Genomic DNA, 22860 nt, shown 5'->3' with positions numbered 1-22860 from the left:
GATATGATTTGACGGTACTCTGTAAAACTTTAATTGTTAACAATTTATTCTCTATCATGGCCAAATTTATTGTATTTATATTAATAGACGTATTGCGTGAACCAAACGTGACCTAATATATAATATAATTTCAAAATATATTATACATGAGAGCGGAGATGAAGTGGTTAGGAATCTAAAAGATGTACTAGCAAAACTGTGCTATACCAATGTAGCAGTTATACGCTTACAAACATGCAGTGTTTGCTAACACATTTGAATTATTTGATTTCAAATCTGCATAAATGTTTTTTTTTCTTTATTTTACTTTTGACAGCAACACACGTCCTCTTTCGCTCCATGGTCCGCTCTGTGAATATTAAGTCACGCAATATTTTGAATGTTTTTGTAATTTTGGCAATTTTAAACCTGTGATTTATGTGTAGTAAAGTAATTTTTAATTTGTATAATTTTTTTTTTTATGGTTGGCTGGTTTTGTAATAGTATATATGTTTCTTTATTTCATATAATAAACTCATCTTTTACTACTGGAATCTTTACATAATATCTCCAAACTGCAATAACTATTTCTCTGCATAAGAAAGGTAATAAATCCAATATATAAAATTAACTTCTGATAGCGGTTAAAATAATATTTATAAAAATAATAAAATACTATCACATTTACAACAACTAGAAGCACCGAAACAGCTTTTACTGATTTTTTAAAAATATATATAAAGATACCTATACAAGGCAATTATGATAAATCACTAGGAATTTTTTGCAAAGCATCAAATGCATTTGACAAAATTAATCAAGATATAATGTTGAGTAAAAATAATTATTTTTAACTGGGAATAGTATAAAAATACACAAATTATTATAGTATTATCTTAATGACATGAAGTGTATAGTACCCATTCAGCTCAGCCTAAATGATTAGGTCCACATTGTCAATTCTGATATCCAAACAACTATCGGGGTTGCCCAAGGAAGCATTGTCCTGTCCTATTAATGAATACGTGAATGCCGTGGAATAATCAGTAAAAATAAGTATCTCATTAGCTTTGCTGATGACTCCAACATAATTCTTTTTTTTAAAAAAAAAAAAAATAATAATGAAAAAAAACCTCAAATGTAAGAAAGTTTGTTTCAGAGAAACGTTTTAGATACTATTTAGAAGATTTACAATAAATTTTATCAGATTTGGTAGTGAATTTAGTAAGGTAGTTTAGAAATGTTCTGTTCTTTAGTCACTGTTTTGTTTCAATCCCTTACAGTATTGGTTGGTCGTATTTGGTTTTATTTCAGACAAAAGTGGTAGATAATATTTATTAAGTTTGCAGAAAATAAGAATGTATTTTGTATTTTATATGGCAAGAATATTATAATTTTTGTTTGTATTTCAATCCCAATCATTTGAACTCCTAGAAACATTGGTTAGACTGATCAAAAATTGTTTAATAAATCGTTTTTAGATAACATCTAACGTTTGCAAACTATTTAAACTGATTTGATGGCGTGCCTACTAAGGAAGTTAAGAAATTGTTTTGTCCTCTAAGCCATTTTTATTTAACCTTGCAGTTGTTTTGACAAAAGGTTTTTGGTATAAATTTAACGAGGTATAATAACTCTTCATACGGATGAGGGGGTTATAGCAATGGTCCTATTAAACAAAATAAACCTTCCCCATTTCTGCCCTTTGGTTGGATTTTTGCCATAACAAACTCGACCGAGATTTCCCAATGCTTTTTTTTGTATTCGTTTGGAAATGTTTTGTGCAAAATTACATCACTTAATCGTGCGACGATTTTGGGGACACTGAACCATGTAACGAAAAATTTTGTAAAAAATTTCCGGAAGTCGCACAGTCGTAACTACTACAATAGGAAGTCTTTCTCCGAAATCTACACAAATAGAAAAAAAGATTACTTTTATTTCAATGATTTAAAGGTTAGCAAAATTGTGTCAATACAATTGCATACGAACAGCATTTTTTTCTTTTATTTACTTATTAGTTGCGGCATTAACTTTTAGAGTTATAAACAAATCTTAACTTAAACAAAAAATATAACAGTAAGGATTAAAATGAATAAACCACCTCAGAGTAACTACAGAGAACTATTAAAATTGTTAAGATACATCCCGTTCCTTGTATTTTTATATTTGTAAACATTTTATAAATCTAAACAACATGAAAAAAAACTTAATTATCGAACCAGAAACCACCACAAAATACACATGCACAGAACCACAAAAAATACTGCCTTGGCAAGTGTTTATGCAGTGGATTTAAACTTTATGATAGCCTTCCGTGTTTCATAAAATCAATTTCAAACTCTATTAAAAAGAAGATTGTAAGGCCGTGTCCTTATTCGCCTGAAGTATATAATACTATACGTACTTGTTCCTGGAAGAGAGATCACAAAGGATGCCTAACTGGAAATGAAGTATGCTGTACAAGTATGCAAGAAAACAAATCTGTATACTTCTCACGTACTTCCATTTGAAAATACGTCACCATTTAAAAAAAAAAAAATGTTTTGTATGTTATATTTGATATTACAAATTTAAGAACTCTTAAAAACATAAACAATTTTTATTATAAATTTAATTAAAACATTAACGTTTACAAAGAAGTTTCAACAAACATGCCAATACACAGCCTACCGATCGTTACTACAAAACGTAGGTAAAATAATAAATTAAATTGCTGTAAATTTGCGGGACAGCAATTAAGTGTTATAAATGACTACTTTCAACTTAATGTTTTTCTCAATAAAAATTGTGTGCAAAAATATAATGTAAACATCCTTTTTGACTGGATAGTACCATGTGAAGAGGCCAAACATTGAACCTGTCCGGATACGTCAAGGGCAAGTGAACTACGCAAGATTGCAAGCACATAACTGCATACATACTTGAATTCGCATCGGCCTAAATAAACATGTTAGTAGTAATATAGTTTTGCTCTCACCGGGTTCAAACCGAGGACTCCGAGCTCCATGATGTAAGTGGATTTGTTAAATAATAATTTATTAAAAATTGATTAATTTGTTTTTATAAATTTTAAAACTTTTCTTATTAAAATCTGATAATAATTACGGATTTTCAAGATGGCAGTAGATTTGTTATAATCCAAGATAGCTTAGTGATTTTATTTCAATTTTTATTAATTTTTATAAAAAAATTCTTTTTTATAATAATAATTACGGTTTTTCAAGATGATGGCCGTAACGATAATTGCAATGTTCTATAATCCAAGATGGTGGGCATTACGAAAATTGCAACAATGACGTTATACGCATCCAATATGGCAGATGTAACGAAACATGCAACATTTCTAGAATCCAAGATGGCAGCCATAACAATATATGCAACAATGTTTTTAATTAATTTTTTTATTAAAATTTTATTAATTAAATTTTTATATAAATTTTAAAGTTTTTCTCGATTTTCTAGCATAAAAAACACGGTTTTTCAATATGGTAGGCGTACTGATAATTGCAACAGTTACGGCATAATTGAAAATGGTGGCGATGTCATCCTATTTGTCAAGGTTACGACCTCGGTGGCTTAGAGCGGCTTGACACTAAGGAATTTAAGCAGCTTTTGGGAATTTTCAAGCTGTTGACATTTTTGAGGACTTAAACGGGAAATTTTCCCTCAAACGGGAACTTTTCCCTCGAAATAGGGAATTTGGTTTTTTAGGAATTTTGAGTCATTTTTGAGGAATTTTGACACCAAAAATGGTTGCCGTGACATCAGAGCAATTGGTCATTGACCCCATCCTCAATCCTCAACCTGAAGCCTGGGGTCGGAGGAATCAAACTGTAGTACTCATGTTGTAATGCTATTAGAGCCTACTTCAATTTCAGTCATTTTAAGAAAATTATGTTTACCTCCAAAATAGTTTGTGGAAATTAGTATTGTATTGGTGTTTATATGCTATGTAAACAGGGTAGTTTTTAGTGTAAATCAATTAATATTTGTTATGTTCTGTGCCTCATACGTTTATGCCCTTATGTATTCTTGATTAAAAAGTGAAAATGTATAATTGACAGCGCCCATAGCATAATTATGTGAACCAGTTGTCGAAAATATAATGTAATGATACTTGTATATCTAAGAAAAATGATATTTTTTATTAATTTGCAATAAATTTGTAATTATTTTTCTACATACATGTTTTATACATTACCAGTGTTGTTAAAAGTACTCAAAAAAAGTAATTGGGCTCAATTACAATTACTGGGGTGATAATGTAACTAATTACAAGTAAAAATTACTTTACATAGAAGTAATCAGTAAAATTACAATTACAATTACTTTCCGCTACCATTTTAAAACTGACCTACGATTGAATTTTTTACACTTTGATACATTAATAAACATACATATATGTTTTGTTAAAAAAAATGATTTCATGTAATGATTAAATTTATTATCTTTAATTAAATGAATAATATTTGAGGACAAACTTGCTTAAATAACATAAAAAGACTTCATACAAGTAACTACCTGTAATAAAAGTAACACTCTTTAAACTTTGGAATTGACCTTACAAAACAATTTAATTTTAAAGTTCTTATCAGATAGATTCCCTCTCGTGATGGCAAAAACATATTTACCAACACTAAAAAGACGCTCAACGGGAGCACTTGACGGCAGCGATGTGTTAAATTTTGAAAATGCAGATTTTAGGATAGGGTAATGTTGGAGACACTGCAAGTCACTATGGCTCTTCATTTTTGATCATAGATGTTGTGCATATGATCGTAGCAATACAAGCGTAAAATTATAAACTTTACTAATACAAAAGTGTATGATCTTCTTGTTCTTAATTGTATTCATTATACGTTCCGAGAATAAAAGTAACGGCAAGTAAATATAAAGTATCGATTACCTTAATGTATTGATTACAATTAATGTTATGTATTCCGATTACAAGTACGAATTACATTTTTAAAATGTAATTCGTTACAAGTATAAATTACTTGAAAAGTAATCGTTACAATTAATCCGATTACTTGTAATTCGTTACTTAACAACACTGTACATTACTATTTAAATAAATTATGTACTTGTCCTCAAATTGTTTTATTTCCATTTGTCCAAAGACATTTAATTATATACTAAGCTTACTAATTTTTACTGCTTCTCAATTTTTCTTTATTATGCAATTTAAAAATGTAAATTTGGCATGCAGCAATTACAATTTCTAAAACGTGAGTATAAATTACTATAAAACTATGTCAATGACTTATATTTATTGTACTATTATTCCTCGCTCCTAATCACTTAGACTCTGGTTGAAGTTCAGTTAAGTACATCTACATTTTATTTCCGTATATAACATCAGTGGTTGTAATTTATGCACGCCTTTTTTCCTACTTAAATGATCCAGGTCCAGATCTGAAGCAGTGTTTTCCATGTGGTGACGTGTTGATTGTATTTTAGCTGTTTGGGGGGGGGGGGGGGGGGGGGGGGGAAGGAGGAGAAATTACTGCTCTTCGCGTATCACTTTATCTAGCCACCTGGAAATATTCTTTTGTTACCTATGACAATTAGCCTACTCCCTACATATTTTCATTCCGACACTTCTTACTGGATAGCGAAGGCGGTTCGTGGCAAAGGTCTCTGACCTTTTCAGATTTAAATTCTAATTATATAAATATTTATTATTAATCACAACATATGTTATTTCGTGCCTGTCCGAACTGCAGTACATAAATACCTACAAGGAGAACTACCGGTGATGGTTGACGTCACCCGTAGGGATAGCATGAAGGCACTCTCCATTTCGTCAGACGTGACCGCCAATATTTATGTTGCAATAATAAATTACTACACGATAGCATATTTTGTAAATTTTAATTACGTATTTTTAAAAGAACAAATTTTGACAAATGCCAGGGTCATTGAGCAACTAATGACATAGATTTCAAACATCATACAAGGGGTCATCGAAAGCCACAAGCTGCAGGTCGGCTAAAAAAGCAAACCAAAAAATGCTTCAGCGCTATCCTCGTGTATACATACTTACATGCATAATACTTTCACACAACTAAAGGGTCATTCCATGTCAGTTCATCCAGGGCATGTTACCCATGTTTTTTGATTTTAATAAAATTGGTTCAATTGTTAGGTGACAAAAGGCCACTTAAAATCCAAAATTTTAGATTTTTATCTCAAATACTTCCTGAGAAATCGAAGGTTTCTTTGTGACCATTTTGGGCCTAAAACAGGTTGTAATGACATCATAAATTGGTCAGTGTCTGTGTTTCCTTGCTTTGTATTTCACTGTAATACCAATATTTCAGAATAAGAACACTTTTTCTTATGTAAAATTCTCTAGAGAATTCAAATTTTGTCACCAAATTGCTGTATCTAGAATGGTTTGTAAGTTATAACAGAATTATTAACATGACTGATGTTTCATGTATCATCTGCATCCTTTATTACAAAATAGACTGTATCTCAAAAGGCAGACCTCACAAAAAAATGAGCTTGGCACTATGTGAAAGAGGAAATTTTCTATAAGATGCATTAAAAAAAAATAGTGGCTTTCTGCTGGAGTGTTGAAAAACAAAATGAAAATGACTAGGTGATGTAAATGGGGCCCCTAACAAAAGGCAGCCAGAAGATGGAAGCAAAGAGGATTGAATATAAGGGTTGTGTATGTCCCATATTTTCCGCATATGTATTACACAAGGATTTTGTGCAAATTTCAAAGCCTCTAATTACCTTTCCTGTGTTATCTCCCTGTGTTATCTGCAGAACCATGTCATGTGACTGTACATGTCATTTCTACATGGAGTCTGCCTGCTAGCTATAAGAGAGGGGTTCTTTGATACCTGCTCTGTTCCCCTTGGCATTGGTTTTTGTTTCTGCTCCTCAGAGGCAGTTGAGAGATAGGCCTAATATCAGGGCTGTCACAGCAAATGCAGTATCGTGGCCCATGAACAGAGGGGCAGAGGGGAGGAAAGCAATAAAGATAACGGGGAGGGGGGGGGGGGTTGCAGAGATAAGGCGTGTGTCTGCCACCATGCACATTACACTGTGTATAGGCCAGTCTTACTGCGCTGAGAACTACATACATGGCTACCAGTACTACTAAACTAGAATTCTCTTCTGTTGGGATGATATGCATGAAGAATGCCATAAAGAGTGTTACATTAAAACAAAGGGAATCAAAAGATTGGAATCACTTTCCAAAGATATTCAAACTCTTCTTGTGCTGAGAAAAGGTATTTCTAAACATAATCTTCACACCATATGTTTTCATCACAAGTTGTTTTATATTAAGAAGTATGAAATGTTTCAGACATCATGTTGTGATCCTATGAAAGTGCATAGTGTTCCAGTTAAGCGTTCTTTGCGCACAATCTCTTTACAGTGCTACAGAAAAGCAGCAGACAAGGGACTTAATTTAATTCCTGGTAAAAAATTATGCTCCTCATGTAGGAATAGTATGTATAATATTCAAGAAGTAGGTGCACAGGTATCTTCAGAATCATCTGAAAGTGACGTTGCAGAGGGTTTAGAGATTCAATCATCAAAAGAAGAAACCCGTAGCTTACTTGACAAAAGTTTGGAATATTTGCAACAGTCACCAATAAAACTGCATGCTGTACCACAACATGCAAAAGAAAAATATGGGAAACGTAAAGTACAAGAGGTATCATCAGCTGTAACAGACAAAATATCTAAAGTATTAGATGTACAGCTTCCAGCCACATCAACTAGTGAAAGTACAGAATTACAGAGGCATGAAGTGTAACAAAAGGCTGCCGATTTGGACCGTTTGGTAACTTTAATAAAGCAAAAGCTGCTCACAATGAATAGACAAAGAAAATTACAAATTCTTACTCTTATCCCTCAATGATGGTCCAGACAGAAGGCAGCACAAGAATTTGGTGTTTCTGAGTACATGGTAAGACAAGCAAGACAACTTACACTGGAAAAAGGAATCTGCGCATTAGTTCATCCCACAGGTGGGAAGAAGTTACCTGAAGAAACTGTGCAGGTCATTCAAGATTTCTATCAAGATGAGTTTTCCAGGGAAATGCCAGGAATGAAAGATAAAGTTAGTATATCCAAAAATGTTTACAAACAGAAAAGACTTTTACTATGCAACATGCATGAGCTGTATTGTTCTTTTAAGGCAAAATATCCATCTCTCAAGGTAGGATTTTCAAAGTTTTGTACGTTGCGTCCTAAATGGTGCGTTTTAGCTGGAAGTTCTGGAACTCATTCCGTCTGTGTGTGCACTATACACCAAAATGTTGAATTACTTCTTCACTGTCTTGGTGTAAGTGAAAAGTATAGTTCACTTATTTTGTATCTTGTATGTGACATTTTAAATCCTGCCTGTATGCTAAGACAATGTGAGCAATGTCCTTCTCCAGATACTTTAAAGCAGCATCTATATCATACTTTAGACTGTGATCCAGATGATGTGATTGAACATCAACAGTGCGTCAGTACAGACCGAACACAATTACAAACCCTTACCTCAAGTGTAGAAGACTTTATGGAAATTTTAGTACAAAAAATGGAACTCCTCATACCCCATTCCTATACCACAAAGAAACAATCCGACTACCTCAAGCAGCTGAAAGAGAAAATAAGTGAAAGAGAAGTTATAGCTTTATTAGATTTCAGTGAAAATTTTTCCTTCGTTATCCAAAATGAAGCACAAGGATACCATTGGACCAATAGTCATTTATTACAAAAATTCAGACAATGCTAATTTGAAAACAAGCAGTCATTGTTTTTTGTCAAATGATTTGGATCATGATGTTTCCATGGTGTATAAAACACAGTCAGAAATAGTCACATATGTTAAAAGACACCTGCCTCATGTAAAACACATACATTATTTCAGTGATGGTTGTGCTGCTCAGTACAAGAACTGCAAGAATATCCTCAATTTGTGCCACTACACACAAGATTTTCAGCTCACAGCTTCTTGGTCATTCTTTGCCACAAGCCATGGCAAATCATCTTGCGATGGAATTGGGGGAACTGTTAAGCGACTGACATCAAAAGCTAGTCTTCAACGACCATTCCAAGATCAAATTACATCAGTGTCTAAGATGTTTACCTACTGCAATGAACACATAACAGGTATTATCTTTCATTACATTGACAAGAATGATGTGGATGACATTGGTTCGACTTTCGTTCCATGTATTAAAATCTTATGAAAGCTATTAAAGTGACATGCTTGATTCTGCAGTCAGTAAGATAGTGTTTGAGGCAAAGAAAGGATTTTACATCACACGTCCATACAAGTAAGCTCACAATGGGACATAAACGTTAACATAAAGAGTATTCATTACTTGGATGCCAAACTAGTGCTCCCAAATTCAACTCCTAACAGAAATTAGGACTGAACTAGTAAAAAACATGGTGTACTTAAGTGGTGAAATAAACATGATAATGATAAAGCTTTACTATAACAAAATTACAGGCTTGAAAATTAGTTCATGGCACTTGTCATAGTGAAGTTCTTTTTTGAAGTATTTGTTACAGTGGATGTAATGTACTGGTGCAGATTGTACGTAAATTAAATACTTAAATTCCACTGGTTTAAGGCCAGTAAAAATTCTAAGCAGGACAACGATCAACAAAAATAAAATAATTTTTTTTTGTTACTCCCATACTAAGTCAATAATTTTGACACATTTCTTGAAAAAATGGATCATACAACAAATTTGTGTTGTGTCGAACATACCTAGTTTTTTCCACTAATCAATATTATTTATGAATGCCACAAACACAATAGGTTGCTCTTTGTGCTGTGTGTACAACACAAAGTTTTACACCTTGTATCTTAATATCCTTGGTAATTTAGTGAAAATGCAGGATGGCTCTGTTTACAAGAGAAGCTACTATGCATCTTATGTTCACATCTGGTTTTATGTAACTTTCCTTTTATTACTTGATGTGAAAAAAAAAAAATGTTCTTAACTGAAAAAAAAAAAAAATGCATCCTGTAAAACATTGGAAGAAACGTGAAAAAAATACGGAATGAATATAGCTTCTCATTTGTTAACATTTTAATAATCTTATAGATTATCCAAGAAATAAATGTTAATGGTATGAGAAGACATGTCACAATTTTTTTTATGTATGTTTAGTCCCATCCCTTTGTTTACATTTACTTAAGTTGTTATTACAACATCTAGTAATGTAGACATAATGTAGGTTCTGAATTGTTTATGCCAAATGATAGTTCGTGCACTACTTTATTGAGTAGAATCATTACAAATTACCAATTGAAAATTTAGCTAACCTAAACTACCCAACCCATCTTTACTATTTCAGAGTAGTACTTTTAATGTAGCTAATGTAAAATAACTAAACATTAAAAAATTTCATAGCCTAACCCACCCGTTAAAACTGAAAACTACTTGAAGTATAACAATACCCTCTTAGAGAATGATTGGAAAACATATCAGAAAGTGAAGATATGGCATGAATTTTTTTTTTTAGCAAAAATTAACGTCTGGTACCAAGTTTTAGCACTAACAAATTTCTCACACCGTCTTTTTGCATCACTTCTTTTATTTTAATACAGACTTTTTGCATAGTTTCTGCCTTGTTTTAACACTGCTATCGTCAATTTTATTTACCAACTATTAACCAACCAACGTGCAACTATTAACTTGAAGCCAGGCATTGGGGGGGGGGGGGGGGGGGGGGGGAGGAGAGAGAAAGCAAGTCCCTAATTATAAGTAACCATGTACTTACCTGCATACCTGAGGAGACCTTGATAAATCGACTGGTTGTTTCTTACATCAATCTGGATGTATAAAATGGTTAAAAGCATGAAGGCGATGCTAGCAGTGGCAAGAACGAAGGACAGAGACCAGAGGTTCTTATTGACTGGGATGACGCCATCACTCAGAGAGAAATCACACAAGCCACCAGCAATCAGGCCCTTGAACAAGGAAAGAAAAAAAAAAATTAACTGAATATCTACACAAATGTAAAAAAAAAAAAAAAAAAAAAAGACTAGAAGTACATGCCAGTTGATTTGACCATGTTAAACCTATCCTTAATATTTTCTTGTTATTAGTATGAAAATTAAATATAAAATTACTTGTCCTAATAAACTCTATAGTCGGTCTCACGTTTAGATGGCAGTACAGAGCAAATGGCGACCAGTTACCAGATTGATACTACCCAGCTTGTTAACATTATAATTTAGTATACTAATTATAATTATAACAGGTTTTAGTATACTTTTAATTTTATTATTTGTTGAGTTTTCTAAGACAGTAAAATACTGTTTCTGATAGTATTATTGGGCACAATGCATTGGAAAGAGAGGGTAAATGCCCATTAAATTGCACAATGCAATCTAAGGTTAAAATATGCAATAGTGGGTGCATTTCAGACTTAATTTAAGAAGAATTTTGCATCATCAAGACAAGAGATGACTTGAAGACTATCCCAAGGGTCAGTATAATTGGAATGTAACACATAATAACTTATCTAAGTGTACAATAATACTGTACTTAACTTTCATTTGAAATTTTCAATTTGATTTAGAGTTTCCTATTTGTGAAACAAATGCAAGATAGTTAAGGTCACAAATTCAGTCTTTTCCTTCAGTTATATTTTCCCTTTAGTACTAAACATAAATTTTTCTCACCTACCTAGAAATAATTTAAAATAGGGTTTCTAACGTACGTAATTACCTTAACATTTTGCTAAAAATCAAGATTTTATCACTAAATTACATATGATACTTACCGTTAAAAGAGCCCAGCCCATCCAACGAATAACACGGGAGAAGGTGTAGTGGTAGCACAAAGCTATTCGTCCTGCATGAACTCCCAAATACACAATCAATACAGATGTTAGTGTTCCCAAGAGACCTGCAAACATGAGCAATTATCACTTACACTTACCTGTCTAGTCATTAATGCACTGACATTGGTAGTATTTTTCAACTTTGGGAACATGATTTTACACACCAGTAGCCTATTGTTTGACGAGCCAAGTAATAACTCTGTGAACATATGGCAGAACACCTTTGTTACTTTGTTTCAACAAAATCTAAATTTTTACAGTTCCTTGCATTCCACGCCACTTTTCTGCAGTCTCACATCCATACCTGCCAACTTTTTAGTTTGGTCATCAAGAAAACTTTTAAATTGGGAAAATGTATCGTAAATCAGATGCGGCAATTTTTTACATGCTTTATGTGCAATTATTTTCTATTTTTCTATTCCATTTGGTTTCTGCTAATTTACTAATGACATGAAGGGCATATCGATGGCCTAGAATGAAAACCTCATACAGTCAATATTGTAAATGTACTGGGAAACTAAACCTATCCAGAATGTGCCAATTTACACAGCATGCATATGAAAAGCAAAATGATCAAGTACAAAACAAAAGCAATAGTATTCACTAAACAAGATTACTTAAAGACATACCTTGCTATATCACATGTTTGTTACATATTTCAGTCATCTCCTGATTATCATCCTTGATGCAATTTTAAGACTTAGAATGTGCAGCAGTTGCCTTCTTTGCTTTACCTAATAAATCTGAGGCAAATCTTTGTTCATAACAAACACAATTCCTTGATTTCAACACAGAAATAGACTGCAAAGTTTCAGATGACATGGAGGACCTAAATTGGGGTTTTTTTTTTTTTGACCATACCAAAAATGTGCTCACATTCTGAATTACTGTGGGGGATTGACAGAATTGATAGCATTATCTTTGACAGTCTGTTATACTTCAGGAAGCCATCTACTCCACGAACTCTTGATAATTCAGCCCACTTGACATCAACAGTGCCTGCTTTCGTCACTTCCAACCCCGTGTGTGCAGTACTGGTGAAAAAGCTATCAATCTTCTTATTTTCTTCCTCAGAAAGCACGTTTTTCCTATGCTTAGGACACTTAACGTGTGTAGTTATGTCGGACCTACCTCCATGAGCAATACTAAAATCACACCGGCACACTGTGCAAAACACAAAAGTTTCTCCTTTTTGCGATTTCAGAATACACGAGAATTCGTTGTTATACGCAGCACGGTAAGTAAAAAAAAAAAGTTGCGCAGCACTACATTGGAACTACGAACAATAGTCAGCCATTTTCGACAAAATATATAAGGAACATGGAACAGACCAAGGAGGTAGGGCTGACGTCACAATTGTGGTCCGTTCCTCCGTTTAAGGAAGCACTTTTTCGTTGCGGTAAGTGGAAAACGACCATAGACCGTCCAGTCAAAACCATATACAAATAACTATCTATCTCTTGTTTTGTTTTCATTCCGCCTTCCGTCGGTGCGTCAGTAACATGGCCGGTACAGTAAAAGTTGGCAGGTATACATGGCCGGTACAGTGAACGGTAATAAACCACCACGCAAAAATAAATCCGTAAGATATTAAAGACGTCCGTAAAACCGTAAAATAGTATTCAAATCCGTAAAACTTACGGACAATCCGTAAAAGTTGGCAGGTATGCACATCATGTAAATATAGAAAAATGTACCTTCCAACATGTCTATAAATATGTAGGTACATGGTAAAATAATTTCAAGACACATTAAGTACTTTTGATAAAATTTTCTAACAACTTTTTTATATTACAGGGAAATTTTTTTATGTTTTTTAAGACAAATTAACAAAGGTAATATGAAATACCCAACTATTTGCACCAACATGCCGATTCTTATGTTAGAAAGCTAAAACCCCTTTCAGAGATAATTTTCACATGAATTAAGTGGAGTCTCAAGCTATTTGTATTTAACATGCAACTTAACTATTAACTTGAATCCAGGCATTGGGGGGGAAAGCAAGTTAACAAAAAGCAGCTGGGTGTCAAGTTTCGCAACTTGCAGCATCGCTGCTCAGCAAGTCCACATGACCCTGAAGTAAAATTTCCCCTTGACCTTTCTTTTTATTTGACTTTACATGACCAAAATTTCATGGTTCCCTAACTATATATATATATATAAATTTTACCTATTTTGCAATTTTTTGAAAGAAGTAATGAAAATATAGCCTAAACGCTACTCCATTTACATACAGTAGAATCTCGTTATAGCGAGCACGGTAATAGCAAAAACACGGCTATAACGAGGTATTTTTGAGGAATTTACGCCGTGATCGCTTGTAGCGTGCTTTTGTAATTTGTCTGCTTTATCTCCACCCCTCTCGCTCGCCACTAGACATCTTGCCGTTGACGCGTCACATTCTTCAGCCGTGCAGTCGCCACTAGAGGTGTAAAAGTAACGAAAAAATGTGTACCCGTATGTATTCGTTACTATAACAATTAGTACTCGTTACTTTCGTATCGTTACTCGTTACTTCTGATACCGCATGACATGGCACATGCTATGTTATGTAACAGCATCGAATCGAGTCGTATTTCGCACGCGTACAGTATGACGTCGCGTAAATAAAAATAAATCGAATATAAACAATTAAAAATATTTGATAATTAACAGCTTTTGTTAACCAAGAAACAATTAACTCTCATTAGAGCGGCTTTATTATAATATATCTTTTAAGATAAGAACATAAAACGTGAAAATAAGCGATTATAAAAAACAAAAACATACATATTTATAATTTGTAAAAAATACTTTCTTACGTTGTTTCTGTTTGAATCTAAAACTTTGTCTACACACACAATACCTTTAATAAACAGTAAAAAACTTGGACGACGAATTTCCAAATTATACTTTTTTAATAAACAAACATCGTTCTTTGTAACGAATACGCGCGTGCATGCGTGAAACATACGAAAGATGCGAGTAACAAAATGCATTCGTGTGTAACGTTTCGTTACTCGTTACTAGATGCCGCACCCAGTGTCTCCAGATTGGGTTTTTTTTTCCCCCCATATTGGGGAAAATTATTTTTTGGGGGGAAATTTTGGGGAAACTAGATCCTTGGGGAAATTTTTGGGGAAAAATATTTCTGTAACGGGGAAAAATGGGGAAGTATTTAATCTGCCTGCCTAGTATTACTTCTAATGCCATCTCTAATTCTTTTTTCAAACAAAACATGTTTAGTTTTTTAAACACTCACTTTATTGAATGCATTAAAAAAGCAGCTAGCTACAGATGGCCTTGATTTGAATAAGTTGATAGGTATTGGTGTTCTCGAATGCTAGTGTGGAGAGAGCATTCTCCATAATGAATGTGGTGAAAAACAAATTGAGAAATAGAATGCATACAAGCACAGCAGATCACATAATTAGAGTGCGGTACAGTTTGAGAAACGAAGGCTGTAATAAATTTGAGCTAAGCACTAAAAGGCTTGCCACGTTTAAGTCAGAGGATGTATATAATAATAATTACGATGTCGGTGTCATGTTGCTTTTGGCATAAGTATGGTTGTACTGACATTATTGTTGTTTTATTCCAGCATAAATGATATATAGTGTTTACATTAGTAAAATAGTTATGTATAGTAGATTTCACTTAATTTCATTCGTTAATTGTACTATGTAACACAATCTTTTTACTCTAATAGGTCAATCTACTGTAATATTTATGACAGAGAAAATGTATATTTTGTGTTGGTATATAGGTACTCAATATTATCAAAAATTAATAAATACAATTATGCTGGTGTAATTTTACTTTAGTCAGTCATTAAACCACAAATTAGCTCTCTTGTATACAATTAAAAAAAAACCACCGTGATCGGTAAATCAATAGAACGAAAAAAAAAAAAAAAAATCATAAAAAAATCAAAAGTGACGCCCGTATAGCAGGTTTTATTATTTTTTTATTTTTCTGGTTAGACGAATTTTTTTATTTATATATAAAAAAATTAATTTATATACTTTGATTCTTGATACGTACGATAGTTTTACAGCTCTGAACATATAATACCAAACCTTTAAGCGGCCAACACTGATAATAAGTAATATTTTAAAGGAATAGGTAGATAAGGTAGGTTAAAGATTTTTGGGGAAATCTGTATCATTTTGGGGAAATTTCGAAAACTCAATCTGGAGACTCTGGCCGCACCCGTTACTCAGTAACGAATACATACGGTTTGCTACAGCTCTAGTCGCCACCTAAGTGCGTGGCTTAAAAATAGAATCCCATCCTTTCTTTCTTTTATCAAACTTCCGTTAGTTATCTGTGCCGTGTGTAGACAAAGTTTGAGATTGGAACAGAAACAACGTAAGCGTAAGAAAGTATTTTTTACAAATTAGAAATATGTATGTTTTTGTTTTTATAATCGCGTATTTTCACGTTTTTTTTTTGGTTATCTTAAAAGAGATAATATTAAAAAGCCGCTCTAATGAGATTTGTTTCTTGGTTAACAAAAACTATTAATTATCAAATATTAATTGTTTATATTCTATTTATTATTGTTTACGCGACGTCATACTGTACGCGTACGCAATACGACTGGATTCGTTGCTGCAACATAACATAGCATGTTATGCGGTATCAGAACTCGGCACTACCGTATTTATTTCCGAATCGCTAGGGCAATTTTCTTGTAACTTTTGTTTCGGTCAGTTGTTGGGGTATCTGTCCGAGAAAGGGGTGGTGATGGTTTGAGTTTAATCCCAAATTTATTTTCTAAAAAAGTTGACAGGTTTCTTTAAATGAAAAGTATAGTTTTCCAGCGACTATTACGTTTGAGGCGTACGTGCGTTGCCGCAGCAGCACTCCTGCTTTTTTGTAAGGAATTAAATCGTCGCGCTACACTAGCACCACCTGTTATCAACATCCCGAACCAACATGGCCGCCAGCAGACAGCCCCCATCGACGATAGATAGCAGGACAATGCTGCGTCGGCCGCTTGCTGAGATGCTATACTTACGTGGCTTGGTAAGGTATTCTGGTTATTTTTACGTAATCGGTGATCGCATCCGTACTTATGGGGTATCGTTTTAAAGAGAATTCACACATCTGCTCACAGAAATTAAGATTTCGTTAATATAACCTGCTATTTTCCAAATATACAGGTTTAAACACAATTTTTATGCTATTTTCGGTTAATTTTTATTTTTTGGGGGCCAAAATTTTTCCAATTCGGTTATAGCGAGGACACGGTTATAGCGAGGATCAAACCCGGAACCGTGGCACCTCGCTATAACGGGACTCTAGTGTAGTTGGCCCATAATTATATAACAAAAATTGAAACTCAAACAGAACATTGCATACTTTATTTTATAGTATGTATCTCTATGCACTAAAAAACCATCTGAAAAATTCTTTCAATGTCTGGGTGAAATTTCCCCATTGAATTACGACCATCCGGTATTTCCACTACTTCTCCAGATTCCAAGTAAATTTCCTGACTTTCCCTAACTATTTCCACTTCCCTCACTTTCCAGAATGTCCAAAGTCAATCAATCAATCAACCATAAAATATACGCTTGCAATTGAGCTTTATCCCAAGGGCAAGGAGTCTCCCCCCCCCCCCGGCCCCTACTTTAGTCTCTCATTTCCTGAAGCTTCTTCCGTAAATCCTTCCCACCCCTCAAGCCCATTCCACTCCCGCCCTGTCTGCAGCAGGAATAAGTGCTTCCCTCTTTTCGTTTGTCTCCACTCACTTTGGATTTCCCGCTCATCATCTCTCATGCGACCCCGTGTGGACGGAGCAAGTACCTTCCGGGTCGTAGGGCACGGTGGTCTGGTAGACGGGCCGGCAGGTGGGGCGCTGGTAGAGGTGGCCCGGGGTGAAGAGCACGCGGTCCACGAGGCCGGCAGCTCCCCCCGTGCAGTTGGGGGCGGAGCCGTGGTCGTGCACGCCGCCGGGCCCCAGGTAGCCCGTGGGGCAGCCCTCCACGGGCAGCAGGAAGGTGACGAGGCAGTGCAGTGCCACTAGCAGCAGCACCACCAGCCACTGCAGCCAGCTCTCCAGCAGGTCCTGGACCGCCAGCCACGGCCCGTACTGCGACGAGAGGCGCGTGCTCACCGGGCCGTCGTTGGCTCAGACACCACAATCACCACATTCTTTTCAGGTGCTCATGCTAATCTGTAATAAATTTGCCCGGACTTTTCCCTTACCAAAATTGCAAATGAGCATGACCATTTTTAAGTGAAAACTTCTTTTGGCGCAACGCACACACATTTTTTTCGTAGGTAGGTAGTAAGTCAGGCTGATCTGACACGCTCTGAGGTGAAAGGCTCGATCGGGTGAACTCGGGACCCGCCGAGTGTACCCGAGCGAGAAAGATAGTCAGGTGCTCTTCGCTGTTGTGTCGCTGTGTTTAGTATATTGAATTAATATGTAATTATTGTCATTATTAATTTAATAGTTATTATTGGAACGTAATAATAACTATTTTAACAATTGTTTGGTTTACATTGATTGCGGTCTTAAGCAAGTGTGATACCCGGCTGATGCATTTACGAAATATGTTTAGGTTATGATAGGGAGTAAATTCATGTAAGTCGTGTCATTGACATGGTCACGTGACGTGTTAACGATAACACTATCTGTACCTACCGTATTTACTCGAATATAGGTCACCATCGCAGATAGGTCGCACCCATAATTTGAGGTCTTGAATTTGGTATTTAAGATTCCCCCCATATAGGTCGCACCGGTAATTCATTACACATACGAATTGCACCACAGTAAAAAAATTTTTAAAAAGGGCCGCCAATTGATTGAAATTTACCGTCAATAGCGCGCCGTGCACGGGGAAAGGTCATTGTACTCGATCAGCTGCTGTTACGGCGTGCCGGCTGGCTCTCTTTGTTCACTGAGCTGCGCATGCGCAGTATAACTTTCTCAACGCTCCGCCCAGACTCGTGACCTTCAATCAGCAGCCAGCCAATAGATGCGAGCTTAGCAGAAAAAAATATAAGCTCCACCTCCTGTGTACCAGTTTTGTCCAGATCTAATACCAGTTTATTGGTATACGCACCAGTTTTCTCGCTGCCGTGAGATGTTCAAGTTTACGTTCATCTTGATGTCTTGATACCAATAATTAATTAACTACGATCCCCAGAAATAAATTGTTAGTTTAAAAAATATGCGTCAACTGTACAATACTTCCGAAATTATAAAATACATATAAAACAGTTACCAAGACTCTGCTCAATTTATCTTGTGAAGTTTGTCTCGTACCAGTATTTCGGCTAAGTTGTGACATAAATACAGTATCAGAACTTAACAATCAGCCACATTTATATGTTCGTGAGTTTACGTTTTTCCCTCGTGCATTTTAGATATTCTCCTGCTATAATTACTCGGACTTTTACACGCCTAGGCTTAAATTATTACATGTTTAGAAATGAAAGCAACTTTTCATGTTATAAAATATGTATATTTTGCGATTTAAAATGTTCATTGCCGACTATAAACGTTACGTTTTTTACGATGTTTTTGTTTTTAGGCCTAATAGCTAATCTTATCTACTCTTAAAGTACCCACAGTATTTTCTGGTTGTTTATGGTTGTTACATGACGTAAATAGCGGGATGGATTTGATTTTTGAGACGTAATTTGCGTGAAAGTATTGTATTGGACTAAATGGGAACTAAACGGGACCTGAAGAATATAGTGCAAATAACGGGATAACGTAAATAACGGTAACGTAAATAAGGGGTTTCTCTGTATGTGTACATTGTAAATAAATTTACCTATACCTATATAAACTTCTTTTTTGCATTTTAAAGCAAAATATTGCAAAAAAAAATTCCTCAAAAATGTTTAAAAATTTTTCTTCACATATAGGTCGCACTTCATTTTTCCCCCATCAAATCTGGTAAGATTGCCGCGACCTATATGCGAGTAAATACGGTATATCTGTTCCTATTAGTATAACTTATTGCGCTTTTAAATCTTAAGTATACGATTACTGTGCAGTAAAAAGTGAGTATAACATATATTAATATTCTCATATAGATATAATATAGTTTGAATAACGAAGAAAACTGAGTCTTTGTAGCAATATAACCTAAAAATTAAGAACATCATTATTTATTTTTTTTTAATACCTACAATTACTATGCAATACATATTTTATAGTAATTTAGGAGTTATTTTACTAATGTGATGAAACAAATTTGTTGTGTGATAATATTTTTTCGTAAAAATTCCGAAAACGTTTTACTTCTGTCGGCAGTCCTCATGACTCCTTTGAAATTTTTTTTAGTTTTTACTTATTTTTCATTTATATGAAAGAATTAAAAAAAAAAATTCAGCCTCAAAAATTAAAACTCAAAACATGTCTATCCGTTTTGAACACTCGGCTGCTACTCTGAACACTCAGTAAAACACATTTGTAATGTGGAACTGACATAGCTTAACCAAGTGAAATTTTAGATAATTAATTGTATACAAATTCCTTATTATTAACGGAACCAAACCCTGATTAATTGAACAAAACTCCTATTAAATCCAATCAATTTGGTCAAATACACTTACTAATCAGCAATAACTCTGATTAATAAGAAAATATTCTTGATTTGTCATACAAATATTGTAATTAAGGTAGTGATGAATAAGAATTCAATAGCCCTTAAATAATACCAATCTGGCCATTTTAAAGGATTGTTGCAGGGGAAAAATCAACCATCAGATTCTGAAACTCTCAATCTCGCTAGAATTGATGGAATCAGCCCAACAGTAATAATTTACTTTTTTCATCGACTTTTAAGGCTTCGCATTTTAGCAGAATGTATAGGCAAAGTAGTATAAAAAATTAGAAATGTTTTAACAGCTAAACAAGAAATGAAGTAATACTGACCTCGAAGAAAACCTGCCTCTTCATGAAGACTGTCTCGATGGTGGCCACGATGAAGTAGGTGAGCCCGATGCGCTGCAGCACTCCCGGCAGCCGCAAGGTGCTGAGGTCGACGCTCGTCTCGCCCTTGGAGTTCAGCACCACGCCCAGCATCACCAGGACCACGGACCGCAGCGCCACCTTCCTGAAGATCTTCCAGCGACTCACAGACGTGCGCAGCTGGGAGCGCAGGGACAGCGCCATGCTCACACCCATGACCCAAAGAAACCTGCGGATGGAAAAACAGTCTCAACCGGCTGCCGACCGGCAGGAACGCCGAGATCAGAACTTGTTACATGCTATACGATGCCCCTTGCGGGACCGGCATGTACTCCCCCGAGGGGCTGGACCATCTTTGGCGTGGTCCCACGTGGCGATGGAAGTGGATACTCCACTTCAGCGTGGCACAGAGGTGGTTGGGGAGGGGCTAGCATCAGCACCACCACAACCACTAAACCCACTGGCCAGAACATCACTGGCTTAAGTCCCTCCAGCAAGCGCTGAGGGTGCCTATCCGAACCTATCACATCTGAAGGAACAATAACTTTGACACTTTGTATATTAACAAGATTACTACGAACTGGGGATGGGCCAGACGAATCCTCAAACACGTTTGGAACCACGGTCATGACGGAGCGGCAGTTTTGATAGTTTTAACAGGAATACCAAATGTGAAATGTAACCCACCTAGAAAACAAGAAACACTGAAAGTAACGATAAACTCTCTGCAAACTAAAGCTAAATTAAAAATGCCAGCAGTGCAGTAATATGAAATGACTGCCAAGATCAACATCTGGAATCCAACTAAAAATCTGAATGCAAGCGGCATCATTGGCACTGGATTACAAAATTTGCCAAACTATATAATGCTGATTAGTGATTACATATATTTCATGACAAAGATTCAAACAATATTACTGGTGGAACTACAGTCAATTCAGAAATACAACAGAATTTTCTGAAATCCCATTACTGTTCCCTGTTTTGCAGTTTTAGAATGTAGTTACAAATATAAAATAGCAAAATCTATTTATCTATTTATTAAGGAAACTTAGTTCATAAAACACATTTTTAAAGAGTTAAACATTTCAACACGGTACTCTTTCTTATTTGATTTTGAGATTTGTATTTGAAAAATTGGAATCTGACCCATTGCTAGTATGAGTCGGTTAATTGATCATTTTTATTTTTTTCTAGGAATGGGGAGATATAATTCTCAAATACCATCAAATCCTTAGTGCTCGAAGGATTCAATATTTGAGGAAACAGTTTCAAAGAAAAATATTAGAGGGAAAGAAATTAAATTAAAATATTCAACACTGATAACCTCTGATGTTTAAAAGATCAATATTTTTTTCATTCCTATCCTGTTAACATTTTCCTAGATATTGTACTTTTTTATATATAAAATAACAATATGTATTGATTCTGTAAACTTAGCTCATGAATAAAACATAAAAAGGGTTACATGTTTGTTTCAAAACCGTAATTAATATTTTTAATTTTTTACATGTTTACATATTTTGAACACTTGAGACCTAGATTCAGATTCAAGTAGTATATTCGAAGTACTGTTTAGGATTATAATTCGAGAAAATTGGTATTTGATTCATCACTATTTTATTCTTAATTTCTATTTGTAATATTATGTTTCATCCAAAAATTATTAACCTATAGTTCAATACTCTCAAATAATGTCTTATAATAGATAAGTATACAAGAAAAAACAAAAAAAAAGAACCAAGTGGTAATAACAATGTTTTTGCAGTTCTACTTCACTTCAGGAAACTGTTACAATAATACAGCATAAATTAGTATTGCATATTAATTTATTAATGAACTATTTCTACACAACCAACTTAAGTGCTCTGGCTGGTTGTCATCTTGTAACATTATCATGTACTCTAGTCTCCGAAAATCATATGCAGTTAATGTATCCATCTTTTCTCACCAACTGCATTCCACCACCAGTAGTTAGGTATCATACAATTTGATCTCATTAACAATGTACAATAATCATTTCAGAAAAATGTGTGCACCAACTAAGCAATATAGAGGCTAAAATTCAAAAAGACAAACCTCAATTCTTTTAATATCATAAAGTTTACTGCTTGAATAAGGAGATT

The 22860-nt window shown here is 34.7% G+C and overlaps 1 protein-coding gene across 3 annotated transcripts in view; it reads right to left on the bottom strand.

The window, feature by feature from the left end:
• The window catches only part of LOC134528063 (heparan-alpha-glucosaminide N-acetyltransferase-like), a 42115-nt gene that overhangs the window by 4121 nt on the left and 15134 nt on the right, over positions 1–22860 (bottom strand). For 2 of the 3 annotated variants that reach the window (XM_063361280.1, XM_063361281.1), the window contains exons 8-11: positions 20699–20963; positions 17605–17890; positions 11752–11876; positions 10752–10933 (exon numbers count right to left, since the gene is read on the bottom strand). In XM_063361280.1, the coding sequence (XP_063217350.1) occupies positions 10752–10933; positions 11752–11876; positions 17605–17890; positions 20699–20963 (858 nt within the window). Of the gene's footprint in view, positions 1–10743; positions 10934–11751; positions 11877–17604; positions 17891–20698; positions 20964–22860 lie in introns of all 3 variants that reach the window. The other variant, XM_063361282.1, reaches the window with a different exon arrangement.

This window comes from Bacillus rossius, chromosome 1 (genome assembly GCF_032445375.1).
Source record: "Bacillus rossius redtenbacheri isolate Brsri chromosome 1, Brsri_v3, whole genome shotgun sequence".
Lineage (NCBI taxonomy): Eukaryota > Metazoa > Arthropoda > Insecta > Phasmatodea > Bacillidae > Bacillus > Bacillus rossius.
Note: the sequence above shows the minus strand (reverse complement) of the source record. Positions and strands in the feature narration are given on the sequence as shown.